Source organism: Podarcis gaigeae (assembly GCF_964106915.1).
Source record: "Podarcis gaigeae genome assembly, chromosome: 1".
Classification (NCBI taxonomy): Eukaryota; Metazoa; Chordata; class Lepidosauria; order Squamata; family Lacertidae; genus Podarcis; species Podarcis gaigeae.
Window position 1 is genome coordinate 77,213,446 of NC_139678.1, and position 20,058 is coordinate 77,233,503.

At 44.3% G+C, this 20,058-nt stretch overlaps 1 protein-coding gene across 7 annotated transcripts in view; it reads right to left on the reverse strand.

Moving 5' to 3' along the window:
- Positions 1 to 3,251: 3,251 nt before the first annotated feature.
- Positions 3,252 to 20,058, reverse strand: part of CRACR2B (calcium release activated channel regulator 2B) — a 40,661-nt gene continuing 23,854 nt past the window's right edge. For all 7 annotated transcript variants that reach the window (XM_083756934.1, XM_083756936.1, XM_083756935.1 and 4 more), the window contains 9 exons: positions 18,897 to 18,968; positions 17,888 to 17,942; positions 12,008 to 12,295; positions 10,629 to 10,764; positions 9,552 to 9,633; positions 6,906 to 7,020; positions 5,991 to 6,098; positions 5,188 to 5,264; positions 3,252 to 3,707 (listed from right to left, as the gene is read on the reverse strand). In XM_083756934.1, the coding sequence (XP_083613060.1) occupies positions 3,623 to 3,707; positions 5,188 to 5,264; positions 5,991 to 6,098; positions 6,906 to 7,020; positions 9,552 to 9,633; positions 10,629 to 10,764; positions 12,008 to 12,295; positions 17,888 to 17,942; positions 18,897 to 18,968 (1,018 nt within the window). In that variant the 3' untranslated portion in view covers positions 3,252 to 3,622. The remainder of the gene's footprint in view (positions 3,708 to 5,187; positions 5,265 to 5,990; positions 6,099 to 6,905; positions 7,021 to 9,551; positions 9,634 to 10,628; positions 10,765 to 12,007; positions 12,296 to 17,887; positions 17,943 to 18,896; positions 18,969 to 20,058) is intronic.

Sequence of the window (20,058 nt, forward strand, 5' to 3'; positions counted from 1 at the left end):
GGCTGTGAAGATTGTATTGCTGGGATCCTCTTCTGCATTGTATTATTTATATGGTTGATTGTTACAGGGATAGGAAACCTAACAAATGGGGTCCAAATGCTTCTTTATTGGACACCTGCTTCTTCAGGACATGCCCCCCCCCCAGCTTTGCACCCCAAGTGTTTTTGCTGCCGTCTCGGACTCTGCGTTCATCATCTGAGGCCCTTCTTCATATACCTTCGCCACATGAGGGTGGCAACATGAGAACAGGCCTTTTCTGTATTGGCTTCCCGTTTGTGAAACGCTCTCCCCAAGGTGGTTTGCCTGGCGCCTTCATTATATATTTTTAAGCACCAGGCAAAAACGTTCCTCTTCAACCAGGCGTTTGGCTGATTAATATGCTGCAGCCTTTTAAATGTGTCTGTGGGAAGGGGGGTATTATTTTCCTGTTTTGTTTCATTTACAGTATTTGTTTTTATCCTGCATTTTATTCTGTGAACCGCCCTGGGATTTTATGATGGACAGTATATAAATGTAATAATTAATACAATAAATGAATAAGAATGTGTCTTTAGCCTCTCATTTCTCTGGAAGGAAGACAGAGAGGATCGTGTGTAGAAACAAATTTACTGCACAAATTTAATATCTGACATTTGCTGCTCCTCCTACTTTTGCCTCTGGCCCCACCTATCTCTGGCATGCAGCACTTGAAAGGTTGCCCAAAATGGCTGAAAAAGTCTCCCCATCCCACTTCTGGTTCTTTGCACGTATATCTTCTTTTCTCCAAGGACCTTCAAGCATGCGTGGTTCTCTCTCCTTTTCCCCTTTTATTTCCACAAAAGCCTGTGAGGGAGGGTTAGGCAAGTGACTCACCTAAGGGGGGAAAGGCCTAACTTTCCCCAATAAGGGGTGGCATGCATTCTGGTTGCTCCCATGCCCCCTCCACGCTGCTCCAGGGGGTTAGGGAGCCACCTGAAGAGATTTGGGGGTTCACAGAGGGAGAACGTCCCATTGAACAGGCAGGAGCCCTTGTACTAATAGGACAACGTGGCTGGGTACAACTCACGTGCTCTCCTTCACATGGGTAGTGAGGGTGCCATCACTGTCGTTAGCCTGGGTGGGTACAATCAAGGGTGCCATCTTGAATAAAATATGGGGGAGGGGCACAGGTAAGCCCCGCCCTGCGTAATCACATGACACAAGGCACACATACCATTTGAATGGCAATGCCCATCAACTGGGGGGGGGGGCAGCCTCCTCAAATATTTTATTGGGGGGCAAAGACCCCTCGGCCCATAGCAGTTGGCTCCCATGGGTACAATATACTAAAAAACTCTCCGTCCTTCCTTGGACACTCTAGTGGGGCCTGCTGTGTGAAGAAATTGCACATGTATTGGGCTTTAAGCTATTTCTACGCTGCCTTGATTTTTATTTAAAAGAAGGGCAGGATAAACTTGTTGCCATACATAAAATTAGGCATATTAAAACAGGGTAGGGTGCACAGCCCACTGGATTAATCAATTAATTTTGCCCTAAATGCAGTCACATTGTAAAGTGTATGGAGCAGCCTTCGCTAACCTGCTGTCCTGCAGCATTTTTGAACTACAACTCCCGTCAGCCTCTGCCAGTGCTGCTGGAGGGCCCGAGATTGGCAAAGGAATAGGCACCTGAATTTCCCTTTAAGGCCTTCACACATTCCAAATATATTATCACGCCTTTGCTGACATCTTGGATAGCTGTTGTTGTTATTATGACACAGCACCACCGTGTGTTCACTTGAATGAACAGCAAGTAAGGGCCTCCAATCTATAATGTGTGTATATACTGCAGCATGTCAAGAACAGAAACTACCTCAAGGGCATTTCATTCGGCTTAGGCAGGGGGGGGGGACCTCTTCACTCCACCCACGGGCATAGCCCCTAGAAAAAGTAAAACAATAGGAATACTTAACTAACCAATCACATCAGGTCAGCCCCTCCCCAACAGAGTCCTGCCCCCTCTAACAAAAATCCTGACTATACCCATGACCCCACCCACCCTCCAGAGAACAGTGCTGCAGCAAACAATGAATGGAAGAGCTTCCCCGTTTACACACACAGCTATCTTTAAATCCAATTGGATTATTGCATGTTTACCACAATACAGCATTAATTGAAATATTTCCAAATAACAGACAGAACTAAGGGCTGATTTTGCTAACTCTAGAGGCCCATTTTGCTTAGATCTATAGCTTCGGTCAAGCCTTGGTAGCAACTGAATTAAGTAAAATGGTATTATTCCTGGTCCACCTCTTATGTATACATTTCCATTCCTTCACTGCTCTTTATCAGTAATATTGGGGAGCCTACATATAGTAGCAATCCGAGTCTTTGACCAGCTTAAACAGACGTAACACATTTACAATACTATATTGTATGTCAGGATGGGGAGCCAGTGGCAACACAAGCCACATGGGTGGGGTATCAATAATAATTTTTTATTTTTATTTTTACTATGTTGCGGGAGTTCCAGTTCCCATCACCCCTGAACCTTTGGCCAGGCCGGCTGGGCTGGTGCAATGATGTCTGGAGGGTACTAGGTTCCCCATCACTAGTGTATGCTTTGGTGGACTCAAGCACCCTTCGTTGGGTGTATGAAGTGAAATCTTAGATAAATAAAAGAGAAAAATGTAGGGTGGAAGTTGAACAGCAGTGAGATGCAAACCACAGTGATAATTACAGCTTAAATACAACAGGCTCACACAGCGGAGTGGTGATAATTACTGAGGTGATTGTATTAACACATGTAGCTGGGCAGGAAACCATTCACAGGTATCCTATTGGTAAGCTCCCACAGGAGGTAGCGATGGCCACCAATTTGGATGGCTTTAAAAAAGAATTTGGCAAATTCATAGAGAACAAGGCTTTCAATGGCAACTAGCCATGATGGCTAGGTTCTACCTCCACGGTCAGAGGCATTATGCCACTGCATACCAGTTGCTGGAATCCCATGTGGGCAGAATGTTGTTGTGCTCATGCCCCGCCTGGATGCTTTCCACGGGTGTCTGTCTAGTTGGTCACTGTGAGAACAGCATGCCTCACCAGACCTGATCCAGAAGGCTCTTCTCATGTTCCTGAGCTCATGACTTATGATCATCTCCAGAGGTAGCCCTGCCATGCAGGAGGGAACTGCTTCAGGCAGAACCAGGAAGAGAAGGGAAGATAAAGGCAAGGAATTGATGCTTTTGGTGCAGTGAGACTATAGCAGAAAGCTGGTACCACTCCACTCCAGTTAAGTCATTATCACTTTATTGTTGCACGACTCCATTGCAATAACTTACACTTGCATAAATCACATTGTTTCTGAGTGTAGTCTTGAGACCCTGTGAAGTAGCTTGGATGGTTTTATAGGTAAGCCAATAATGCTGGATCTATGAGCTGTGATTTGAAGCACTTCCCTAAAGCATTGCGAAAAAAGCAGGAGCGATTTGCAGCTGCAAAAGATGTCATGTCACTTTGATACAGCACTCTTTTCTTTCTTTTTAAAAAAGATCTTGACTCTTCCTTCAGTTCAATCACAGTTATCCCTATCTTCTTGCAGGGAGGCAGCCAACTCTGTGCTTTAGGCTGTTCTTTATTTTCTAACATATCCCTGAACGATTCTGTTACAAACAGCATCCCTTCCTCTTGTTGTACTCCTCCAGGTGCAATGCCTGCTCTCTCTGCTTGTCCTCATGTGCTGTCAGGATTCTGCAACACACACGAAATAGGAGGTCAGCACAGAAGGGAAGGAGTAAAGTAAGAGACAGGTAAATCTTGGCACTAATCTCAAATTGAGGGGGGAAGAAGCATACATTATCTCAGCATGAAAGGATGAGTACTCTAGCATCACACTGACAATCCAAAAAGCCAGACTAAGCTCACTGCTCCTTCAGAGACTTCCAATGTACCTTAAAGCATCCAAGGCAACATGATTATCAAATTCAAATCAAAGTGCATCTTTCGCAACTTATTTGGGAGCAATTCCTCCTGAACTTAATGGGACATACTTCAGAGTGTGCATGTATTTGTTTGGACTGCACATCATTTTGAATTCAAGTATTCTCAAACTGGCTTATGAGTTAATATGTGATATCTCCTGAAAGAAACTGACCTTTCTGGGGAATCTGCAAGTTAACCCAACAGGCAGAGCTGGCTCAGCCAGTAGACAGGGTGAGGGTACTACCTCAGGCAGCAGCAGCCCTCTGAGGCAACCCCCCCCCCCATGCACCCTGCCTGCCTGCCGCCTCTGCCAGCAGCAGAGAAGTGCTTCTGCCATCAGTGTCAATTTCAGACAAGTTTGAGTCCATTTCTGGCAAGATCTTGCCTGAAAACACGCAAGATCTTGTGGGGTATACAAGATCTCACACGATTTTCAGTGAGATCTCACTGAATCAGCACCAATGGTGCTGCTGCTTCTCCACTAGTGCCAGATGTGGTAAGGTATGCAGTGGCAGCAGAGTGGGCTGTGCAGGCAATGGCAGCAGCAGCCGGTATCATGGTGGCAGTGGGAGTAGGAGTGGCAGCAGCGGCAGGGGAAGGCAGCACTTCCAACAGGACAGACCTCCAGCATAGATCTGCTCCTGTCAGGAACTCCCAAGACAAAAACAAGAGACAGAACCTTAGCAAAGAATTAAGAACTTATGTAATCATTACATTGGCCATAGACCTCCCCCACAAACCTTCCATTGCCCAAACACTAAAATGAAGTGCTAACATTCTGCCTTGTGAGATTGTGGTGGTGAAGCTCTATGGCAGGAGTTGTTAACCTGAAGGCCTCTAGATGTTACTGGACCCCCAGCTCCCATTGTTCCTGACCATTGGCCATGCTGGCTGGGGCTGATGGGATCCAACAGCATCTTGAGAGCCACATGTTCCCCAGCCCTGCTGTATGGTATCTGAGCATCTTGCAGTCTTTCATATATAATCCTACGGAGTATCCACCCTGTGATAAATGGAGTTTAACTAACATTTGCAGTGTGGCAGTGCTCAAAGCACACCGGGCAACTGCAAAACAGAGAGGAAGAAATTATCTCCACCCACTGGACTCTTACTGTTTAATTGGAACCAACACACTGCTATGTTTTGTCATCTGTTGCTGTTTAACCAGGACCAAGCCTAGCAACTTTGCTGCAAGTGGATGAGTGGCTTCTGCTCTTTTTCCAGTTTTATGGGAACTGTTTGCACATACCTTGCCATGTGCAGCATGGGCTCCTGAATGTTATAGCCAGTCTTTGCACTGCACTCATAGAAGGGAGCTTTATATTCCTGCAAAAAGAGGGAAAGAAGGCAGAAAGTAACTTCAATCAACAATTGTCAGAGTCTGCCACTGGAATCACATTTCCCCCCTTTCTTGCTATACCCATTAATATATTCAGGGTTAACCTTCCTGAATACTGAAGATACTCTGTCTTCCTAAAGGTTCCTTGCTATCTAATTCTCAATGAGGTACCTAATTTATGTGAGTCAAAACTCACTCAACATTGAGTTCTTTTTGGTGGGGGCCATTCACAAAACCTTCAAAAGTCCAAGGTAACATTCTAAGGTTTGAATAAGTTTACTGCAAGAATGTTTGCACAGGAATGCTTGAGGCACAGAGGAAATTCACACATATCCCTGAGCAGCATGAATTTTCCTCCAGGTCCCTACTTCTCACATACCTAATTCTCATACTGTCCTGTTATGTCTGTAAAACACATTAATTTACCTCCTGGTGTCACCAACGCTTAACCCTAACAGGTTTACTCTGAGATTGCAAGGAGACTGGCTTCCAAAGTGATGCCTTATGATCAACTTTTCCCAAGGCAGATCCTCTGCTTTGAAATATTCATTCACTTCTTTCTGTATAGAACCATCCTAGAAAATATTTTCATGCACAGAATAACTCCCTTGAGTATTTCCAAATATTATCATAAGTTATGGAAGATGCCATAAAGTTTGTTAGCAGTGAAGGAGATTGGTGTAAGGAGGAAAGGGAGATACAGAGAACCAGACCTTTGCCAGCCTTTCCCCCTCAGCCCTGGGGACTTTGGGTTCCTTTTTGTCTGCTGTATCCATTTTGTTTCCAACAAGAAATATCACTGCACCATCTTCAATTCCATCCTGAAGAAAAGAAGCCATAAGACATTGCTCAATGAAGCGTGTGCTCATAGTTAAGGAGAGAGAGGCTAATTCCTACACTTGAGTATAAGGGTACTTAGAGAACACCTGACCATTTTCAGTTTAGACAATAGCTAAGCAAGGTTCTAGAACCTAGTTAAATGGTGATCCATAAAGATTATGATTATTAGAATAACTTACATAGTGCCTTTCATTTTGAGAAGAAATATTAAGGTGGTTCAATCCGATTTGTGCTCTTAGGGATCTGAATAATTTGCATGTTCTGAATAAGGGACATTGGGGATAAACCTATCATATTTTTTATTTAAAGAAGAGTCAGGTTAATGCTTTGCCTCAATATTTTTTGGCATGCTTCAACTATAATTAAAGTCAATACTTGAGTATTGTTAAGGTTAGGCTACCTGCCAAGCAGAAAAGGCTCAATTTAAGGAAAGATTATTTTGCTAGCACCCTTCTCTTTCTCTATTAGCTCTCTCCTTTACTCAGGTTAGACCCAACAGGGATTCCTCCTCAACCTTTCTCCAGATAGACGAATAGGCTAACTGCACAGCCACACATGCTCCCTCTGCCCTAAAGCTCTACAAGATTTCCAGCTCTCATCACAAGTTTGTTGCCCTGTTATCAAGACTCCTTGGGCCAGACTGTTGCTGTAAGGAAGACCATACTTGAATGGCTTGAATGGGGTGTGTCCACACACAGACACCATTTGCTAGTACCGTAGTATAAAAAAAAAGAGGTATGGACAGTAAAGACCAAGTTATCTGTGCTCCCTTCCAAGTTTATTCTGACCTGGATACAACTCATCCAATTTCGGACCGCCATGAAGGAGCACTCTGCTGTGACGTCATACATGACCAGGATGCCATCCACTCTCCGGAAATATTGCTTGGTAATACTCTGGAATCTAATGCCAAACAAAATCTGAGAACCTTAAATGCATTCGTATGGCAGACATTCCACTACTCCTAACTGAACCTAGATTTGGACTCCCTCTGTGTGGCCTTCTTATTGCTAACCATTCAAAACAGAGGCTTGTCCCCACTTACAAAATGGTGTATGGAGCACATTCCAGACATTTCCTTTGGAAGGCTGAGACCTTAGAAGCAGCTTGGAAGAATCAAAGATTTCCAAGTGGGTAAGGTATTGGGTTACATGCTGAAAACAGCTTCCCAAGCAGTGCTTGTGCCAAAACAGGAGGTATCACAAAGGAAAAGTTTTGAGAGGGGCCATAACCCAATAGCGGAGTGTGCTCTTTGCAGGGAGAAGTTCCTAGGTTCAATTTCTGGCATGTTTCATTTCATTTCCTTTTAAAAATCAGACATCTACTTGAAACTCTGGGGAGCTACTGCCAGTCAAGAGTAGACCAGGGGCCCCCAATGTGATGACTGAGTGCATCTACAATAACCCTTTCCCAGGTTGAAATTAGACTTGAAGACAGCATTTGATTGCAGCCAATATAATAGGTTGTGGTGTGTGCCCACAACAGTTTCTCCAGTTTGAAATGTTTCCAGAGATTGAAAAAAGGTTGGCAACTCAGCTAGCTATGCAAATAGTGTGTCCTGGCAAAAGGCAGCTTCTTGTGTACCTCCTAGCATTGAGGTTTGGCACCACTGTAGTTGGTCTTGTGCAACGGTTGCTGTGTCATCTGGACTGATCCTGCTGTTTCTCTTCCCCCCTCCCACCAGCAGCAAAGAGCACAAGGAACGGCACAATCCTAAGGCGCTTGGATATAATCCAGGAGCACAATTTTTGCAAGCCTCTCATCAGTGGAAGTACTACAGCCACTGGCATGACTGTCATAAAACACCCTTAGCTTGGAAGAGGTGCACCCATAAGAAGAAGGACCCTTGTGTTCACTTTGGAGATAGAGAAGATTCTGCTTTAAAACAAGGGTGGAGAAAACAGGTTTTAAAAAAGAAAGACTGTCTCAATGGCATGAGCCTGCATTTGACACTCATTGTCACCTGTCGAACATCAAGGTTGTTTTTCTTCCTGGCTTATTCCTATCCTGCTAATGAGTCTCCACAGAGTTTTACACTGCAGCGGACAGCTGCAAAACTAATGTAAATATTCCTCTACACACATTTTTGAGCAGGGTCGCTGCTTTCCCTTTAAATAATTATTTAGTTGAAAGGTAGGATATAGCCACTTAGGCAAAGAAGGGTCTGGATGTTGACCCGGGCTGTCCCCATTGTATTTCCTGTAGAGTTGTGTGTCTCTACTCCTCCCCCTTCTTTCAGCTGCTTAGAGGGTGCCATTTCAGAAAAGTAGGTGAAAGGATACATGTTGAATTCTAACCCCCTCTTCCCCCCCACAAAAACTCCCTGCAAGTAGAAAGTTAGCATGCCAGCGAGAAAGGAGGCTAGAGTATGGTTACCAGGTTTTTTTTTCAATGAATCTGGGGGCACTTTGTTTTTTTGTTTTTTAAAGCTGAGTAGCAACAGTGAGTCAGTAGTGGGGATGGTGAGGCAAAGACCCTGGGCCCAAGCACACATGCATATTGTATAAAGGCGCAAAGCCCTTCTTTCGCACCCTGTGAAACATAAATGCACAGAGTTTTTTAAAAAAACTGGGCAACAGCCAGCCGCCCGCAACTCCTGAGCCTCTCCCATCAGTCAAAACAAAGGGGGAAGGGGGCAGGAGATCTGTACCGTTGGACGTCCCTGGTTTCCCTTCGGCAGTGGCACAAGACACATCATATGGGGACTACCAGCGAGGAAAAATGGCAGGTGCCACGGCAGCGAGCAGCTCCTGAAGCCAGCCAGAGCCAACTGCGCTACCAGGCTGGCTCCGGGCTGCTGAATGCCACTGCCATGTTTCCCAGGGACAGATTTGCAAATCTGGGGACATTCTGGGGACAGAATTTGTCCAGGGACAGATTTGCAAATCCGGCAACTGTCTCCAGGAACGTCTGGTAACCCTACGCTAGAGGGCTTGTCTAAACATGACAAACAAATGTGTATAAGAGAACAGCAGTTTCATAAGGGGGAACATTGGAGGAAGTAAGTGCTGGGAGAGGGGAAGAAGCACACAACCTTTTGCCTTGCTCACTTCTTGGGTCCAAAACATTTCCTCAAGCTGCTTCTCCCCTGACCCCCACCCCACCCCCACCCCTCTGCTTCAAATTGCTCTCTCTCCCCAAGAGAAGTTTTGTTTTAAATGCCCACTCATACCTTGGTCATCAGGACTTGCTACACATGTTTGTGTGCAGCATACAGTACTTCCATTTATATAAAGAAAACTGTAAGTGGCCAGATTCCAAGAGTCTTGCATGCAAAAGAAAAGTACTGGATATGTGAAATTTTACACTAGTCAGTTATTGCTGTTAGTGTTCAAGAACATCTGGAAATTTTGGAAGAAGGTTCAAGTCTCCTCATATTATCACTGTGTGCTTTTAAAGCTCTTTACCAATCTAAATCGCACAGAATCTTTTACCTTTCCTGCCCAGCTGTATCCCATAGCTGCAAAACCACCTGTTTGTTGTCAACCATCAAGCTCTTCACCTGGTAATCAATGCCTGCAGGAGAAACAAGAGGAGTCTAAGGCCAGGATAGCACAGTGGGCAGAGCTGGACTTCGAATCTGGGAGTCCAGGTTAAGCATGTCTGCTTGACTCCTTTTGTGACTTTGGGCTTGGAACGGGGCACCCTTAGCTGCAGTTTCCAGCAGTTAAAGGGGGAGAGAATGAACTCCTTCGCAGTACTGTTGCATAGAAGGCACCACAGAAAAATCTGTAAAGCATAATCACAAATTAAAAGTGCTATAGAGAACAGTAGACGGCCAGGGCTGGGGAAAATGGGTGGGCTTGCCAATAGGTTCATTATTTTTACCGAGTGGGCTGCGGGTTATTTTCTTGTCTGCTTGGAAAGCGCGTGCAGCATCTGGTATGCTACCACAATTTGAAGTTAAAAGTCTTCCCAATGGCTATCAGTTAGTAGGGATTTGGGAGTTAATGCCTTTAAAGGTTCTGAAGGCACTAAGACAGAAAGTAGCCACCATTTGCTCTTATCACCATCCCTCCACCAGTCCTCTCATCCATCCCCTACCCCTCCACTACCTGCCACAGAGCAAAGTTAAGAGTCCCATGATTACAGTAGCAAAGGAGTAGACTTGACAAGAGGCCTGGTGAAAGAACAGACTACATGCATCCTGCCATTGTGCCTTTTAGAGCATCAAAATATATATAAACCTTGCCTCTGACTGATTGGTTGTGATTTGAATTAGTCAGATCTTAGCACTTAGCTTGTCCTTATCCATTTGTCACTATTCCAAAAAACCCATTAAAAAACTCCTCAACATTAGTTGACTTTAAACATTATACTGCTAAAGGAATACATAGTGTGGAATGTCCATGGGGAATATTGCCATGTTTACAGTAGTACTGAGAAGGGGGATGTGTAGTTCACAAATATTTCTGCTGCAGAAGTTGTTGAGCACATGGCACAAGCCTCACTTAAGCACTTATTAAATTCCCTTATGCCTCTCTTTTCTGCAGTTTGGGAGCCTCAGTTACCAATAGTTGAGCTGATCCCAGCCAGGAATCTATTGTAGCAGAAGTGATGGATGAAGGTGCTCTTGCCAACTCCGGAATTACCAAGAAACACTACTTTGAAGACACGGTCAGGAGAAGAACTAGCTGGCTCCAATATCTGGATGCAAAAGCCATTATCAAGGTAAGAATGAAAAGGAAGAAGAAAAGTTTATAGAGCTAGGGTAGAATTTGTATTTAAAACATGTTAAGGAACATACAGTGGGGACACTAATATGAGCAAATTTAAACCCATGTTCATATCTGCACATCCAGTTGCATAGACTGAGGCTATGTTCAGATATTATCCCCGCTTCTCATTGCCTAAAAAGTATCTGCATAAAGATCAGGAGTAATACTCAAGCTCACATGGTCCAGCAATTTTAACCTCACACTATCAGGGAGATAATGTGTTTAAATAAATGTGGGATCTCCTAATCCAGTCATTCATGTCTCCCCTATAGTGAAGTGATGGCCTCTTCCCCATCTCACCTGGAGTACAAAATATCTGTACAGAGCCTGTACTGTGTCACTGTACTGTGACTATTCACCTAGCTGAAACAGTTTTCAGACTATACCATATGGGAAGAAGCAAAGACTGAAGAGCAATTTTAAAAATATCTGCCTGCTTTGCAAGATTTGGCCCTGAATAGATACAGGAGGTAAACAAAAATTTCCAAAGGTTTTGCTGATGGATTTTCTTGTTTTTCACCTTAGCATTTCTGTTCAGTCTCACTTCAAAATTAGAAAATATAATTGCTACCAGGAATATAATATGCATATTAGTGCAGGAAGCTAATTGTCATGTCCATGGCCCTAAACGATTCTTGGAAGATTGAATCAATTTAGGCTGTGGCTGCTACACTGCTTGCTGAAGGACAGAACGAGGCTACCAATTCTGAACCCAGGGGTGATGGTTGTCAACCTGTGGACCCTAAACACAGGGAACTTCATGGCCACTCCCATAAGCCTGATTCACACAAGGAACCAAGTACATCCCATTCCACAATGCCTGCCACTGTCAGATGCAGAAGGACTCATCTCCAGGCCAGGGGGTCCTCGTTTTAAAAAGTCACAGGCAGGGAAGTAGACAGGAGAGGTAGGTAACCTGGGCTTTGGGGGTTATAAGGTTGCAGTCAAGCTTCAGCTTTTTCCTGAGCAAGTTGCTCACTTGGAGCTCTCCAAGGTACTGAAATGCCACTCTTCCTTCCTATACCCCAGCATGACCTGTGGACTTCAACTTGAAGTCAGGACGGGTCATTAAGTATACCAAAAAAAAAGCCCACAAATGATTCAAGATTCAATGACAATAAAAAGACAATACATAAGGTTAGTATTCCCCACCCCCCGCCAGCTAGACTCACCACAGTTTCATTACCAATGGGCAGCCTTCTTGGCGATAAATGAAGATAATTAGATCTGTTGGTCTTTTCTCTCTGGATTGTGCTGGTCTTCATCAGAGACTTTGGCTTCCCAACATTTCCTGCTGTTTCCTGCCTTTCTGTTTTCCTAAGAACCGCATATTCCTCCACAGATGAATTGATTCCTCTTCCCTGCTTCAAACTGGCAGTGTTGGTCAGGAAGAGTTTACAGTTTTTCTCTTCCAAATAAAAATATTTTGGCAGGACAAGAGAAGTACTTCCTGGAGCAAGCTGCCTGTGCCAAGGCACACAAACGATGGGAACAAATGTCCAAAAGCATCAGCACAATCAACATCAGCATTTACAGAAAACTTACCCACACTTTCATGTAACGTCAGCACTGATGAGGACAGGAAACCAACAGTCTTAAAATGTGAGGAGGGAGGAGAGGAGCAGCAGGTATATCAATGGGTTCCAGAATCATTAAGGCATATTATCCACACTAAAAATGTATACTGGTTTTTACATTAGTTTTACCTCTTGGGGCTCCACTAGATGGGACACTGAGAATTGTACTTTTGGAGGGGCTCCAAGAAGTGTCAATACTCACAGAAATGAATGCATGAACAAAACAAACGAACAATTAACATGTGGAGGTGTGGACAGGGCCAGAGGCAATGCTCATAATTTTTGGCAAACTACCTTGATTATCCAATATGCCTATCGAGTTATGCTCTATATTTACATATTACCATCCCAAAGGAGGCCAAAGCTGCTCACATAGTTCAGAAATGTGTGAAATAACTTTGCTTATGGTGTTCTGCCCCTTCTCTCTAAATGCATGCAATGTAGGAAACTTGAGGGTGTGTATATGTTGAATCTCCTTGTTATCAAAATTAGACTCACCCCTCCTACCCACCTACACAGTCTCATTCAGTCACCAGTGCCCCACAGTCCCAAGTTCATCAAAGGGCACTTCCCCAAGGACACCCATTGCCTCAACCTTAGTTCACTTGAAGAGGAGAAAGGGAGAGAACAGTGTGACCCAACAGACCGACTGTGGTGACTACAGACCGACAGCATGCAGTGGGACACAACACAACATATTCAGCTCTGACCGTTTGACTGGCTTCTCCTCCACTAGGTATTTGCCTATCGCTGACCCCTTCTTCAAGAGAGGTCTTTTGCTTTCAAGTGCCTGAAAATTAGAGAGAGCAATTTGGAATCTGTCATCTAAGTAAATTAAAAAACAACAACCACCATGTCACTTTGGGAGAGGCTCTCCAACAGTTAGTCAAGATTACCCCAGGAGCTGCCATTTTGCGGCTGATGAGAGATTAAAAGGTTTTTCAGTTTTGGGTTTGGCATACAGAAAATACTCAACTTACTTTAAATTCCAATAACAAAGAATGCATTCTCAGGATGAAAGCACAATTTCCCAGCTTTAAAATGCATCCCCGAGATGTAACAGTTCTGCACCCTGCTTCCAAAGTTGTGTGGATCGCTCACAACAGATTAATCATAATGGGACATTTATTATGCTGAATACGGTTTAGAATGATGAATCGAAAGATTATTCATAAATATATCAGTTTTTTCATTCAAGTGGGTTTTATTGTGTGCTTTGGGCAGACTCAGAACCCAGTCTTAACCATCTGATTGGACCTCTAAATGGTCTGTCATAATACAGTCATACAAAAGAAACACTTTACGCAATGGAACATGAGCACGAAAGAGGCAATTGTTTCCTGGCTGTTTCTCTAGCTCTTGCCAGCTTTTATTGGCTCAGTGTAACATTGGCATTTAAAAACAGACGATAAAGAAATATTGCATTGCAATGACAGAACACACAAGCATGAAATATTTGATGATAACGATAACAGGGTGCATGGCATTTTATTATGGAAGTCTGGATCACAGGCTCACATTCCAACAACAGCATGAATTTTGCAGTATTTTGCCATCACAATATTTGTCGTAAACACATACCAAAGACACATATACTGTTACTAGACCCGTGAATGAATGGGTTGTACCTGGAGACCGGTTCTAGACTTCTGGAAGGTGCATGCAGGTTTCTCATTAAGGGACACACAAAGGACCAGATTGTACATGGCATGCAACTCCCTCCAAAACCTGTGGATGTATGGACTTGGGGAAACTCAGTTTCCATTCATAACACACAGCGGTACAACAAAGCGCAGTACAAAATGCAGCTCAAGGCACGATGTTTCCAAATATCAATTTCAAAATTAACTTCAGAATGTTTAGGGTGGTAATCCGGATTAATGAACAACTGGGGACCTGAAGGGATTGGCAGAGGAAAAAAGATGCAAGGACCCAAGTAGTCCTCTGCAGCCTTGGAACTTGTAAAGGTATCAGCAGAGTTTCCACACTGTGCTTCAACTGTCCTAGTTTTGCACAGTATCTCAGGGCCTTACTAGAGTAAACGTTGGAAAACTCTTTCGAAATTCTTTTAGAAGCATCTGTGAGCAAATTAGACTAGGACTGGAGTGCCTGATTGCTTGGTCCAATCTGAGAACTCAGATGTGCCCATTGCGAGCTCTTCAAAAGGATGAGGCAGGGGGCAAATCACCTGCTGGATCAATATCTTAGCTGCACTTCGCCATGCAAGGCACCTGCTGTGCCTTTTAACTCTTGTCTTGCCTTTGTACTGCGCTGACTGAAGCAGTAAAGATTTTGTCAGAAACCGAAATCAAAGTTCAAGCTCTTCATCCAGCAGGACATTTCCTCCCATTTAAGTGTGCATGGATCCACTCAGATCTCTTCCATGTTTCGTCTAGTTTGGCCTTCTCCCTCACAGTGCCAAATGATTTCCAGTGCTGCCATTTATTGCATAAACAGTCTTGGCGTATTTAGAAGATTTTAATACTTCGCTATTGCAAGGTCTCCCTGTTATATGTTGAAGCAGACTTGGAAATATGTCTTGCAGCGCAGGCAAACTGTCATAAACGTGCAGGCAAGAACAAGCCAGATATCTCTCCTACAGAACGATGCACTGTTAAACTCTGGCAACCTGATTGGTCCATCATTATGTCACAGTGAATGAAGACTGGTACTGACTACCAACCAGGAATCTCTAGCTAAAAAACAGTACAGTTGCAAATCTAACGACAACAGAAAGATCAGGCTAGGAAGGCCCTTCAGGCTTTAAAACCAAAAACCTCACCAGATCTACATTATGCCAGTATACCCCAAGTGTGCATCGGAGTTTGTGCTCTTCTCTATCTTAGAAAAGCAACAGCCTGCAGATGCTCCAACAGACAGACACAAGCATTGCAGTCTTGGACAAAAGAGAAATATAGAAAGGGCCCATCATCAAGAGACTTCAAGACAGGAAGTTGCTGCTGCATCAGCAGACTTCTATTCTCCTTGATAATTCCCTTTGATGGTAGAAAAAGCCTTCTAGAAATACCATACTTTTTTAAACTAAGGCAAACAGACATATTTTGTTTTTTCCTTTTCTACTACACACTCTTGCAATGGAAAGATTGCTGCAAATTGCAGTTAGCATGAGCAGATATCAAGTGTGTGTGTGTGTGTGTGTATGTGTGTGTGTGTGTGTGTGTGTGGCTGTGTGTGCATATATAGTTGACAGGAACATAATGCAACATGTTTTTTCCACTAGAAAAATTAGAACTCAACTTCCTTCATTCCAGTCCCTCCAGCATAGTTGTAGTTGGTACATCTTGATACAAGACTGAGGTTCAGAAAAAAGGAGGGAATGTTTAAAAAAACAGAAACAAATAAGGATCCTTTTTTCCATTAACTGAAGGTTTACATTTTACTTCAAGAGTCTGATGTGCTAACTCTAACCCATGCAACCTGCCTTTATGCAAGCGCAGTCCACAGTATTATATTATTTGTTTCTGCACTAAACCAGTTCTTTAAATCTGCAGAATGACTGTGTGCAGATTAAAAGCTTGCTCTTTTTGAATTCCCACATCAGATGCAATCTGCATGAAGAGTGGTGGGTGCCTTTCTTCCCTGCATCCAACAGAACCTCCATCTCATTAATATTTACTTTTCAAAGAGGATCAGACAACAAAAGCCATTGTAGCTTGCCTGGAGCCCATATTCCACTAGAGAACAGAGATAGCAGACTGTCAAAGGGACAATCCAGCGGCTACTTTGACATGTGAAGAAAAACCAATTTATGTCCATATGAAGTCTTTCCACGTCCCTCCATGCCATACTGTAAATTGCTTTCAATGCGACCCCACTCAAGAGCTCTAAAACGTATCCCATGGTGCAGCATGAAAGGGATGCTCTTCAAAAAAGACATTAAAGTGCCAAATGGGATCTGAGAACTCACTGCATTGCTCTCTCTGAACTGCAACTGCAGAAGACAGTTTCTCCCTGTTGCTTCTGCTGCATTTAATGATCTCATTGAGACTATGGAGATCACATGCCCCCAGATTTATCTGGAGATGCAGCCACAGGCCTAGTAATCAGAAAGATGAGTCGTGGGACAGCCGGAGAGGCAGCCCACTCATAAGGCAAGGTAAAGAAGCCTCCTCTGGTGGTGGAAACACAAAAGATGGCGCCCCACCGGCTCCCCGCCTGCCCCACCACTTCCACTGCAGCTGGAACGCTCCCTTCTAGGCGAGTGGGAGGGGAGAGGCCTGCAGCAAAGCTTTGTAGAACAGCTCCCACTTGCTCAGCTTTGCAATTGCTCCCTCTCCACTCCTAGGTAAGCAAGGCTTCAGTGGGGAGGCAGCAGCAATGTGTGTTGGGGAGGGACACCTCGTTTCACCCTCAGATGGCGGAACAGGATGGGCCACCCATGGACAGACAGGTGCATGGATGTTTGCACAATCATACCCAAAGACTAGAACATTGCACTGGAAACTTCCCTCTCCTTTTTACACAAAAACATACATAGCAGCTTCAATAAAAACATTCCTACACCCTATGCTTGTACAACACTAAAGACTAGATAGCTGATCAGCACACTCCCCTCCCCCCTTTATACTTCATTCCTGCCCTGCATTTGTGGAGCAGGGAAACCAGCAGCAAGAGGTCACATGTCACAGTGGAAACAAAAATGTCTTCTTTTGGCTCATCTTCACATTTTGGTTGTCTGCCTCGCTGGTCTACGATCAAATCTACTAAGTGGTATGTTTCGTGGACATTACATCTCTCCTACCAAAAACAAACTGCCCAGGGATGGAAAAGGCCCATTCCAGGAGCAGGCCAAACTAAGAGGCAGAAACAGACAAAAAGACATCTTGTTTTCAGTCTCTTAATTGTGGGCTGCTTTCTTTTGTTTGTTTTAATGTTTGATGTAGCAAAACGAATTAAAATCAATTAAAAAAAAATTAATTGTGGGCTGCATGACAATGGAAGCCTAGAAGGATATAGGCACAAGGTGATATAGCAGAAGAACTATAGGCTGGAATGAGGCAAGGCGGGTCCAGAGATGAATTCCAGACTACTCTGCAGAATGGTGGTGGTGGTGGGAAGAGAAAGAACGTAACTGGGCCTTCTCCAAGCTAGGTGGCAATGGCTCAGCCTTGAAACATGGAGGTTCAGCTACGGTTCCTCTGAATGGAAGCCTTAGTGTACAAAGTTCAAGATGTGCAAAAGATTCTCTCCCCCTCCAGGTTGGAGGGACACCCAGCTGTAAACGCTTTCTTGTAGAGTCAGGAGCCAGCAGTCCTTATTGCCCCCTTTGTAATTGCCTGGTTTAAAAATGTGCAGCTCTCTCTTAAAAATAATAATAATAAGTCCACATGCAGGCACTACAGGGTTTCTCAGTCAATGCCCACCCTGTAAATGAAATGACCCCAAGTGATGGCAACAACAGCAAGCTGCAAAGGGGAGGCGACGGGGGATTAGAATTTTCTTTCTCAGACTAACCAGCTTCTTGGCTTCAAAGGCATCTCTCTCGTCTCGCAGCTTCTTGTTCATCTCTCTGCTCCAAAGGAAAGAAAGACACACAGAGGTAAGCGGTAGCTGTTGCTCTACACATACTACGGTAGGGAACTAACAATCCTCAAAGAGAAGTGAGAAAGGGGAAGACACCGCTCCTTTTCGCAACCACAAATCCCCATTCAGGTTTCACAGAAGCTTCATGTGGCCTAAATCTTCACTGCAGAAATTGCTTTGGTGCTGCTCTCAGACATTACAGTGCCACCTCGGGATGTGAATGGGATCCATTCCAGAGCCCTGTTTGCATCCTGAACACAATATAAGATGCGTCGGCGCGTCGGCGCGTGTTGCCGCTTCCATGCATGACGTCATTTTGAGCGTCTGCGCATGCGCGAGTGGCGAAACCTGGAAGTAACGCGCTCCATTACTTCTGGGTTGCCGTGGAGCACAACTCGAATGCGCTCAACCCGAAGCACATTCAACCTGAGGTATGACTGTACTTTAGTGTGGAGAGCCAGTGTGGTGTAGTGGTTAAGAGCGGTAGATTCGTAATTTGGTGAACCAGGTTCGCGTCTCCGCTCCTCCACCTGCAACTGCTGGGTGACCTTGGGTCAGTCACACTTCTCTGAAGTCTTTCAGCCCCACTCACCTCACAGAGTGTTTGTTGTGGGGGAGGAAGGGAAAGGAGAATGTTAGCCGCTTTGAGACTCCTTAAAGGGAGTGAAAGGCGGGATATCAAATCCAACCTCTTCTCTTCTTCTTCTTCTTTAGCACTATCTATTGCCACTGGGGACCTGAATCACCCAAAGCACTGGCCCCTGTACAGCTTGCTGCTTAGGTCAAGTGGCAGCCCTGTGGGTCTGGCCAATTCTGCTGGTTTTGTTTGAATAGCTGACATAACACCAAGGAGCTTTTTTATTCTATACCTCCCTATACATGTCAACAAGCCCTCAAGGCAGATGGTGAAGAGCAGATGTCAAGATGCCCCCACCTTTACCTGAGCAGTTCCAGTTGTCGCAGGAGGCTTTTCTTTTCTTTCTGCATATTCTTAGAGACTCTGAATACATCCCTACATTTAAAGGGGGAAGGGAAGGTTAATGTTTTAAGGGCTACAAGTTTTGTCCTGTGCAAACGTTGATAATATGACCCAAATGCCAAAGCTTCTGGCAGCAATCAAGGGCAGAGGGTGGACTAATTAAATTAACACTGGGTTAGGAGCTGACTCCCATTCTTGCTCTCCATGACTTGCTGATGCAAAATATCATTCTCTTGGTTTCCAAGAGAAATTCCAGCTGAGGACCAAATTTACACGCACCCTTTTGCACCCACCACACTGCTCTGCTCCCCAATCACTCCACCTCCCAAAGCAGCCTTTCCTGTTAAAAATGATCCATTAGTCTATGTTTGCATACAGTTCAAAATAAGAAAAAGAATGTCAACTGTGCATACTGCATATTTAAGTTAAAATGCCTACATCAGCTCTAGATTTTTTAAATTATTATTACTAAAAACAACACCACTGTACCATTTGGGACTTTGTATCTGAGAAGAAAAGGTGGCAGAAGATCTACCTACTGGGGTCTAATTGTTCTGCAGACGTTACGTCCAAATTCTTATCCCGGTTTATAACTGAAGTCATGTTTTGGCCAATTCAGTATTAGAAAGTAGATTTACTCTTCAATAAAGCAAAAGGTTGCCCAATTTGCAGTGACATCATACATTCTGAACAGTAATCTGACTGATTGCTGTGGAGATCAGTGTTATTGTTTGCCACATTGTTTGTTCTCAGACTGGTAGGAGCCGTGGTTTTGACAATAGAAGATTTGGATTGACCTTTTATGGTGAATTGCTGTGGGGCTTGCTTTCCGAGCCATTTCTATCATGGTCTTCTAGGAAACGTAACCAGAAAAATGATTTTTATCTCTAGTTTATACAGAGCAGGGCTGCTTTAGTCCCCCGCGACCCTCTCCTGGCTGGAGAGGTGCCGCGCGGCTATGGAGGCTCCAGCCGGGAGAGGGTCGCGGGGCTATGGTGTCTTCGCTCCATAGGACGCACATACATTTCCCCTTCATTTTTGAAGGGGAAAAAGTGCGTCCTATAGAGCGAAAAATACGGTAGGTGCTGCCACACCAAAAGATCAATTTTTTACAAATACAGCC